The sequence below is a fragment of the Rhinopithecus bieti genome, unplaced genomic scaffold, assembly GCF_001698545.2.
Source record: "Rhinopithecus bieti isolate Rb0 unplaced genomic scaffold, ASM169854v2 scaffold_33940, whole genome shotgun sequence".
Lineage (NCBI taxonomy): Eukaryota > Metazoa > Chordata > Mammalia > Primates > Cercopithecidae > Rhinopithecus > Rhinopithecus bieti.
In genome coordinates this window covers 1,130,837-1,140,832 of record NW_016814565.1, presented here as the reverse complement: position 1 = coordinate 1,140,832, position 9,996 = coordinate 1,130,837, and the positions used below count along the sequence as shown (strand labels likewise).

At 43.8% G+C, this 9,996-nt stretch overlaps 1 protein-coding gene across 1 annotated transcript in view; it reads left to right on the top strand.

Moving 5' to 3' along the window:
- The first annotated feature begins 2,179 nt into the window (after positions 1-2,179).
- The window catches only part of SIRT1 (sirtuin 1), a 39,621-nt gene continuing 31,804 nt past the window's right edge, over positions 2,180-9,996 (top strand). Inside the window, 5 exon segments of the mRNA XM_017851442.1 lie at positions 2,180-2,319; positions 2,321-2,691; positions 4,977-5,093; positions 6,766-7,007; positions 9,153-9,305. Of these exon segments, the coding sequence (XP_017706931.1) occupies positions 2,276-2,319; positions 2,321-2,691; positions 4,977-5,093; positions 6,766-7,007; positions 9,153-9,305 (927 nt within the window). The 5' untranslated portion in view covers positions 2,180-2,275.

The window sequence follows — 9,996 nt, the reverse complement described above, 5'->3', positions numbered from 1 at the left end:
CACTATACATATAAATGAATGAATGAATAACAGGATGCTCATAAGTTTACAAACATCTTTTTCTCAAAAATGCTGGGAATTTTGTTTCTATTTTATTGGGATACTGACTCTCAACATTTCATATATTGCATTCCACCAATGTAGCTGAGAGTCAATTTATGAAATATTTTGTAGTGTAAGACAGAAAGTGGGGAAGACCAAGTATGTCAACCACTAGGAGTGCAGTGCCTAGTCAGGAATTGGGAGGAGTGTAGGAAGAAAGGAAGGATAACAGGATTTGGTCACTGATTGGTCAGATGGATTTCAGAGGCATCAGTATGAACAGACGCTTCAAAGATTTTTTTTTTTTAATTTAAGTTCCAGGATACAGGTGCAGAACGTGTAGGTTTCTTACATAGTTATAGGTGAGCCGCGGTGGTTTGCCGCACCAATCAACCCCTCATCTAAGTTTTATTCTTTTTGAGATGGAGTTTCGCTCTTGTAGCCCAGGCTGGAGTGCAATGGCGCGATCTTGGCTCACCGCAACCTCTGCCTCCCGGGTTCAAGCGATTCTCCTGCCTCAGCCTCTTGAGTGGCTGGGATTACAGGCATGTGGCACCACGCCCGGCTAATTTTGTATTTTTAGTAGATACGGGGTTTCTCCATTTTGGTCAGGCTGGTCTCGAACTTCCGACTTCAGGTGATCTGCCTGCCTCGGCCTCCCAAAGTGCTGGGATTACAGGCGTGAGCCACTGCATCCAGCTAGGTTTTAAGTCCCACATGCATTAGCTATTTGTCCTAATGCTCTCCCTCCCTTTGTCCCCCACGCTCCCAAAGATGGGTTTAAGGCTTCTAGGACTAGAGATGATCACTTTCAGAAATGAATAGTGGTGACCAGATGAAATAAGACTTTTGGATGCAGATGGGACCTCAGTGATATATTTCCAACTTTCTATTTTTTATTTTTTTAATTTTAAGGATGAAGAAACAGCTTTAAGTTGATTGCCTAAAGTCACGCAAGTAATTGATGCAGTATGGCCAGAACCCACGCTTGGCTTAAGGGACAGTGTACCATAAACTCATAGAGGTCCTTTAAACAGAAAGGCTGTGTTCCAGGGAGATGCCATAACAAACACCGGCTCTAGATCTACCATGGGTTATATGGGTCCTGAGTTAAGGTTAGATATGGAGTCACAGTGTCCCAGAATTTCAGGGAGAGAGGAAAGTGGAAGGGCTTTCCACTAAGCCTTTTAAACTACTAGGTACCCCTCATTTTATATCTGGTTATCTCATTTAAATCTATGACCTTTTAAAGTACTTTATTATTACAATTTAAGACATGAGAAAAATTAAGTTTAGAAAAGGTTAGATAGCTCATGCTAGAAAGGAAGGACTCCAAATTTTAACCAAGGGCAGATGTGCAAGGAGGCCAAGTCATTTTCTTCCTGTGCTCTCCTCATACTGACCCAACAAACCCATTCTGCACGTGAGAAAACTGAGGCCCAGAGGAGGGAATTCACACACGTTTGAAGCCAAGCTGGGGCCAGAAAGTAGATCAGCTGATCTCCAAACCTCCAAGTCAAAGGTCTTCCCAGGAGGACATATGCCTTCAAGGATTTCACAATCTACACCACCCTACAAGTGATGGAGAGAGGGAAAAAGCAACCGACTAAGGAGAGAAACAAGGAGCAGAAAAAGGAGCTAAAGAGGAGCTGTCAGAACGTTGTGAGGAGAGTGGGAAGGGAGCCTTCTTCTTTTGCCTCTATTCCTACCCATTAACAAAACAGAACGACTATCCAGCGTATTTCAGGGAGCTAAGTCCTTAGCCAGCTTCAGCTGTGTTTCAACCCTTAGCTAAATCTAGACAACGCTAAGGCAGGCCAGGTGTACACTTCAGGTAGAAGTGGAAATTCCCAGGGCGGCCCAAAACTTGAGATGTTCAGGCGGTAGTGATTTGAGGTCGGTTTCAAAGAGAAGTTCAAAAAGCAGCCCAGGGGCGATTTTGGTTGCACTACACGCCCGCCACAAAGGGGCAGGACCGCCGGCCGCCGGGGCCGAGTGTGCTTCCAGCACAGGCGGAGGGGTAGACGCAGAGGCCTCCGCCCGTCACGTGACCCGTAGTGTTGTGGTCTGGCCCGCGTGGGTGGCGGGAGCGCCGAGGGGGCGGGGGCGGCGATGAGGCGGGTCACGTGACGGGGTTTAAATCTCCCGCAGCCGGAGCCGCGGGGGCGCCAGTGCCGCGCGTCGAGCGGGAGCAGAGGAGGCGAGGGAGGAGGGCCAGAGAGGCAGTTGGAAGATGGCGGACGAGGCGGCCCTCGCCCTTCAGCCCGGCGGCTCCCCTCGGCGGCGGGGCCGAGAGGGAGGCCGCGTCGCCCCCCGCCGGGGAGCCGCTCCGCAAGAGGCCGCGGAGAGATGGTCCCGGCCTCGAGCGGAGCCCGGGCGAGCCCGGTGGGGCAGCCCCAGAGCGTGAGGTGCCGGCGGCCGGGGGCTGCCCGGTGGCGGCGGCGGCGCTGTGGCGGGAGGCAGAGGCGGCGGCGGCAGGCGGGGAGGAAGAGGCCCAGGCGACTGCGGCGGCTGGGGAAGGAGACAATGGGCCGGGCCTGCAGGGCCCATCTCGGGAGCCACCGCTGGCCGACAGCTTCTACAACGAAGACGACGACGACGAGGGCGAGGAGGAGGAAGAGGCGGCGGCGGCGGCGATTGGGTATCGAGGTGCGCAGGGTGCGGGCGGCCGGAACTGCGCATCTCCTCCTCCCTTTCCCCGGGCTCCTACTGGTGTGAGGTTGAGGGCGGCCGGCGGCTCGGGCAGGCTCTGCGGCGTTCCCCTCCCCACCACGGCCGTCGGCTCAGCTGCGCTCCTGCGGGGCTGCCGTTCCTGCTGCGCGAGCTGCTGGTGGATTCGCTCTTTTCCTCCGTCCGTGACCCGCCTGGGCGGCCTTGCGCTTTGCGCAGCAGCCAGGTCGGGAGACTCTCGCAGTCGCTTTAAAATAAGTTTCTCTCACTCTCTTGCTCTTTTAGCATATTGGTTTTGTTAGAGCTTGTTTTTTTCTTTCCTTTTTCTTTATTTTATATTATTTTTCGTTTGCTTTTTTTCACCCCCCAGCACACTTAAGTCTGCAACTTTTGGCTGTCCCGTTGGTCGGCGTTTTCAATTGCTTTTGTAAACTGACACCTGTGCAGTTTGCTGTTTTTTTTTTTGAAGGTCTATATTTTTATGCCGGAAATTAACAATTTTTAAAAGAGGAAAGCTGTTTCTGTAGTCACAGCCTGCAAAATTTAAAGAACATGGCTGTTCCTGAAGATACTAAAATTCTGTAATGCAGTTAGGAGTAGGCATGGGAGAGTGATAGTACTTTTAGAGCAGTTCATATTACTTTTATATTCTAATCTTGCTCTTGTAACGGTGTTTGGGCTAAGCATACCTTTTTGTATGTAGTAATGATACACACATTTAACACTTATAGCATAATGAAGCAGATATGTTGCAATTGTCTTGTTCTTCAAGGTTTTTTTTTTTTTTTTTTTTTTTTTTTTTTTTTTTTTGAGACGGAGTCTCGCTCTGTTGCTAGGCTGGAGTGCAGTGGCGCGATCTCGGCTCACTGCAACCTTCGCCTGTCGGGTTCAAGCGATTCTTCTGCTTCAGCCTCCCGAGTAGCTGGGACTACAGGCGCCCGCCACCACGCCCAACTAATTTTTGTATTTTTAGTAGAGACAGGGTTTCACCATGTTGGCCAGGATGGTCTCTATTTCTTGACTTCGTGATTCGCGCACATTGGCCCCCAAAGTGCTGGGATTACCGGCGTGAGCCACCGTGCCTCTTCAGGTTTCATATTTTTGTTCTGAGGAGTTTCTATCCTTGATATATGTTCGTCTTTATCAATACTTGGGTCAGGCCGGGCGCGGTGGCTCTTTCGTGTAACCCCAGCACTTTGGGAGGCCAAAGCGGGAAGATTTCTTGAGCCTAGGAGTTTTAGACTAGCCTGGGCAACATAGCGAGACCTCCTCTCTACTAAAAATTGAAAAAGCCGGACGTTGTGTCGCACAGCTGTAGTCCCAGCTACTGAGGTGGGAGGATCGCCCTGGAGTTTGAGGTTGCAGTGAGTTGTGATCGCGCCACTGCACTCCAGGGTGGGCAACAGAGTGAGACACCGTCTCAAAAAAAAAAAGTAGTATGTGCTTTTAGGGACTGGTTTAGTAAAGAGACCCTGATTTCAAGCAACACAGTTGAATATTAATTTATTATTTACCTAATAATAATTGTATTATTGATACTGTTTAATAGAGGAAACAATGCAGAGATACCTGTTTACTATTATGTAAGAGTTTAACATGCTCATTGCCAAGGTTATATTTGAATGACATTTTTGTGTAAATGCCTATTTATTACACGTTTCACTAACGCTGTTGTTTGTGATTGATACATTCTAGCTAGATTATTTTCTTTTCTTTCTTTCTTTTTTTTTTTTAAAGACGGGGTTTCGCCAAGCTGGAGTGCAGTGGCGCGATCTCAGCTCACCTGTCAGCCCACTGCAACCTCCGCCTCCCGGGTTCAAGCCATTCTAGTGCCACTGCCTCCTGAGTAGTTGGGATTAGCCACCATGCCCGGCTAATTTTTGTATTATTGGTAGAGACGGGGGTTTCTCCATATTGGTCAGGCTGGTCTTGAACTCCCTACCTCAGGTGATCTGCCTGCCTTGGCCTCCCAGAGCTCTGCAATTACAGGCATGAGTCACCGCGCCCGGCTATGTTTTTCTGTTTTTTAAGTAGACTTATTTTTAGATTTTGGCTGAAACTGAGTCTGAGCAGAATTCCTAAAGATGAAGAAACTGTTCAAATGAACAGTGCAAGCTGACCCTATAGGCATTCTTTACACATGCAATATAAATGTTAAATGCTATACTCGATGAAAATGATTGCTCTATAACCGTTTATAGGTCTTTATATATTTTAGGTGTATATTGTTTTGGCAGCCTTGACTGACTTGGTTTCTTTTGCAGATAACCTTCTGTTCGGTGATGAAATTATCACTAATGGTTTTCATTCTTGTGAAAGTGATGAGGAGGATAGAGCCTCACATGCAAGCTCTAGTGACTGGACTCCAAGGCCACGGATAGGTATGGCTCAGAGCTGTTAACTTTAGAGAGTAAATGTATGTTTTTTGACAATTTTGTTTTGAGGCAGAGTTTTGCTCTTGTTGCCCAGGCTGGAGTGCAATGGCGCAATCTCGGCTTACCGCACCCTCCGCCTTCCGTGTTCAAAGATTCTCCTGCCTCAGTCTCCCGAGCAGCTGGGATTACAGGCATGTGCCGCTGTGCCCGGCTAATTTTGTATTTTTAGTAGAGACGGGGTTTCACCATGTTGGTCAGGCTGGTCTTGAACTCCTTACCTCAGGTGATCCACCCGCCTCAGCCTCCCAAAGTGCTGGGATTACAGGCATGAGCCACCTCGCCCAGCCTCACTTGTACGCTTTTTGTGTAGTGTTCTTCATCCAATTAGAATATCCTCCTCTCTCATTTCATATTCCTTCTTTGTTTTTTTCACTGTATTTTACACTTAACCACTTCTTGACAAGCTCTGTATCTTATTTTTTAAATTGTATTGTTTCCTGGTCTAGAATATAAGCTTGATGGGAGCAGGAATTTTGGACTGACTTGTATAGTCCTGTCTTGTCAGTGCCTAAAAAAGTGCCTGGCACATAGTTTGTGCTCAGTAAATAATAAATATGTGAATGAAACGGGAAAGTATTTCGATGTAGAAAGCATTATCAAGCATTATATATTATTATGTACCAAAGGTATAACATAACCATATTGAAAGTGGATCTTTTTATGTTTTCACTCTTAAAAATGGCTTGACTATTTAAACAGTGAAGATCAGTTTCTCTTTGGTGTCTAATTTACTTATTTATTTTTTTGGTTTTCTCAAGCTAGGGAGCTGGTTTGAGCAATTTCAGGGTAAAAGAAAATGATTAATTCTCAGAACATCAACATTGTATGTATTATCTTGGAAGATTGGTTAAGATCAAATTGAAAAATTACCGGAAAAAAATTAAGATGGCAGTTATGTATAGATTTTCATTTCTTTTTCCTGTGTTTTTCATGATACAGTAATACAGGTTTTAGGACTGGTCCAGATCTTTTCTGCGCGCGCGCGTGGGCTCAAGCTCGTATCCCAGACTCTGGGAGGCCGAGACGGCGGATCACGAAGTCAGGAGATCGAGACCATCCTGGCTAACGGTGAAACCCCTCTCTACTAAAAATACAAAAAACTAAGCCCGGCGGGTGGCGGCGCCTGTAGTCCCAGCTACTGGGAGGGCTGAGGCAGGAGAATGGCATAAACCCGGGAGGCGGAGCCTGCAGCGTGAGCTGAGAACCGGCCACTGCACTCCAGCCCGGGGTGACAGAGCGACGACTCCTCTCAAAAAAAAAAAAAAAAAAAAAAAAAAGATCTTTTTCTATGTTGATTTGTAGAACCCTTTTGTAAATACTTTTGTTATTGTGTATTTGTCGATATTAACCATAAGAACTTAATTCTAGTTGTTAATTAGACTCTTAAAATATATACTTACAGCTCAAGGGGGTCTTCCCAACTCTTGATTAGATCTTCCTAATCTCATTGGGATATAGCATTAATTTTGAGGGTGTACTGAGAATGGAATACCATTAAATTGCATTTTCTTACTTTGCAAAAAAACCCTCACAGGTTGCTAACTCATTACTTAAGAAAATAAATGAGATTTTTAGTTACTTGATAAGTTGACTTTAAGTCTTTTCCCCCTTATTGTAGGTCCATATACTTTTGTTCAGCAACATCTTATGATTGGCACAGATCCTCGAACAATCCTTAAAGATTTATTGCCGGAAACAATTCCTCCACCTGAGTTGGATGATATGACACTGTGGCAGATTGTTATTAATATCCTTTCAGAACCACCAAAAAGGAAAAAAAGAAAAGATATTAATACAATTGAAGATGCTGTGAAATTACTGCAAGAGTGCAAAAAAATTATAGTTCTAACTGGAGCTGGGGTATGTAAGACTAGTAAATGTAGGAAGTCGTACATGTATTTTCTTATGCCTTTTCCAAGTAGGAAGCATTTTTCTGGTTTAGAAAGATTTATCCTTACGTGATAATGGATGTTTGGAAACTGCCAAAAACTGAGTGCAGCAGCAGTTGCTAAATTAGTTCAGATTTTTAAAACCTCTCCAACAGCCATAAAAAAATATTTGCTTCTGCTTATTTATAGCACAGTGGGTAAATGGAGTTAAGGCAAGATTTTTACCTACATTTTATCACAGCTCCTAAAGGAGATGCAGGGAATTGAAACTCTGGTTTTGTTAAGGGATGTCAGAGTCTGATGGAGAAATTGGGTATTTGTTCGATCTTTATGAGATACTGGAATCCTAATTGGTATTCACAAGTGAAAAACTTAATGTTGGGAAGATAACAGATTCCTACTTTCCCTCCGTTTTAATTAAGATGATGTGATTGTGGCGACATTTTCTCTTTGATCTACGTTAGGGTAGCAGCTAATCAGTTACCTAAGGCTATTGCATAGTGTGTGTTTTATGCAGAGTATATTACATGTTAGCAGCCAGAGCAACTGCTGTAAAATTTTGTCCTGTTTTCTGTCGTTCCGAGTTGTGAAAGGGTGTTGCATAATCTTAGATGATCATCAGGAGAATGTTTTGCTCACAGATAACGATGTAGACAAGTTTGTTTAACTTGAATTGACCTTGACTCCAGGTCAAATTGGAGTCAACTCTGGTAAGATGATGAAACAATAACTTCTGGAATCACTATCTGAAATGTCAGGATTTTTTTGTACGATTAGTGCATAAGTTTCAAAGAGATTAATAATTGAAATATTATGCACTTTTTTTTTTTTTGGATACAGCATCTTGCTGTGTTGCCCTGGTTGGAGTGCAGTGGTGCCGTCATGGCTCACTGCAGCCTCAGCCTCTCCTGGCCTGTACAGTGTTTGTTTCCTTTTTTTTTTTTTTTTTAAGAGAGAGTCTTGTTCTGTCGCCCAGGCTGGTGGAGTGCAGTGGCGCAGTCTTTTGGCTCACTGCAACCTCTGCCTCCCAGGTTCAAGCAGTTCTCTTGCCTCAGCCTCCCGAGTAACTGGGATTACAGGCACACGCCACCACACCCAGCTAATTTTTGTATTTTTAGTAGAGACAGGGTTTTGCCATGTTGGCCAGGCTGGTCTCAAACTCCTGACCTCGTGATCCGCCCGCCTTGGCCTCCCAAAGCGCCAGGATTACGGGCGTGATCCACCGTGCCTGGATATACATTTTTTTTTTTAATGAAAATAGAAAATTGTAGTATCGAGGTAATAGAATCCTAACTAAAGGAGCAATTTCTTTGGAATTACTTTTCTGTAATAGAAATTCTTGGCTGGTGGAGTGCCTCATGAATGTAATTACAGCACTTTGGGAGACTAAAGTGGGAGGATCACTTGAGCCCTGGAGTTTGAGATCACCCTAAGCAACATAGACCCTGTCTCTACAAAAAATTAGCCTGGTGTGCTGGTGCGTACTTGTAGTCCCAGCTACGCAGGAGGCTGAGGTGGGAGGATTGCTTGAGCTGGAAAGGTTGAGGCCACAGTGAGCCATGATGGCACCACTGCACTCCAGCCTGGGCATCAGAGCGAAACTGTCTTAAAAAAAAAAAAAGAACAAAAGGCCAGGCACGGTGGCTCACACCTGTAATGCCAGTATTTTGGGATATGAACCTGGGAGGTGTAGCTTGCAGTGAGCTGAGATTGCGCCACTGCACTCCAGACTGGACAATAGAGCGAGACTCCATCTCAAAAAAAAAAAATTCTTCCCTACTTTCTCCTTAAAATAATTTATTGAAATGGTTTATTTTCTTCTCAAATTGTATTTGCTTTAATTTGTTGGCCAAATGCTTAAAAGGCTTAAAATCAGCCTGACTTAAAAATTCCTTATTTGTGTTAAAGATGGAATATGAGGTGTATTTAATTCTACTCAGTTGTTTGGGAGTTTTATTTCTGAAATAAGGGTAGGGGTTGTATTTTTATTTCTTAAAAGACGTTTCATTCTGAAATTTTCTTTCTCAACTCTTAGTTAATTATATGGTAAGAGAGCTAGCTAGTTCCTATAAAGGTAGAAGATTTAATTTTACAAATTATGCCATGCATATTTTAGGTGTCTGTTTCATGTGGAATACCTGACTTCAGGTCAAGGGATGGTATTTATGCTCGCCTTGCTGTAGACTTCCCAGATCTTCCAGATCCTCAAGCGATGTTTGATATTGAATATTTCAGAAAAGATCCAAGACCATTCTTCAAGTTTGCAAAGGTACTATGAACTCTTCTGGTTGTTTCTTTGGCCTTCTCTCATGAAAATGTATTTTGTTCATATATAGCTACCTTAAGGTTATCATTCATTGTTTAGTAAAGTGGATGCTGCTACTGTGGCGGAGGAAGATCACTCATTATGGCCAGAATTCCCTTATTCCTAGAGAAGGACTATCATCTACTTCATTTTAGAGTGAGCTTATTTTCAAAGAGACAGTTTCATAGTTTTAAAATTTGCACTTCAGCAATGGTCCTTATTCTGCCTGGGCTTTTTAAAGAGGTTTGTACACCATATAAAAGTAACATAACTTGTGATTTTTAATATTTTATTAGAGATTGTAAAGGCGTTATAACATCACTTTGGTGTTCTGTAGTCAAATTTTAACATAAGGATGTGCCTGAAAAATCATTTCTAATTAGAGAATGGGAAGATTCTTGGGTTGCATTTTTGTCAACAAAATTGCAGAGGAGCCTTATTCTGCTGTATAGTTGCACGGTCCAGTTCAGAAGCCACTAGCCACATGTGGCTGTTGAGTACTTGAAATGTGTTTACATGTACAATAAGTGTAAAAGATGTATCAGATTTTAGAGATCCAGTATGGAAAATACAAAGTATTTCATTAGTTTTATTTATCAAATATTAAACAAATATTGGTTTTTATATGGAAAAAATACTTTTTTTTTTTTTTTTT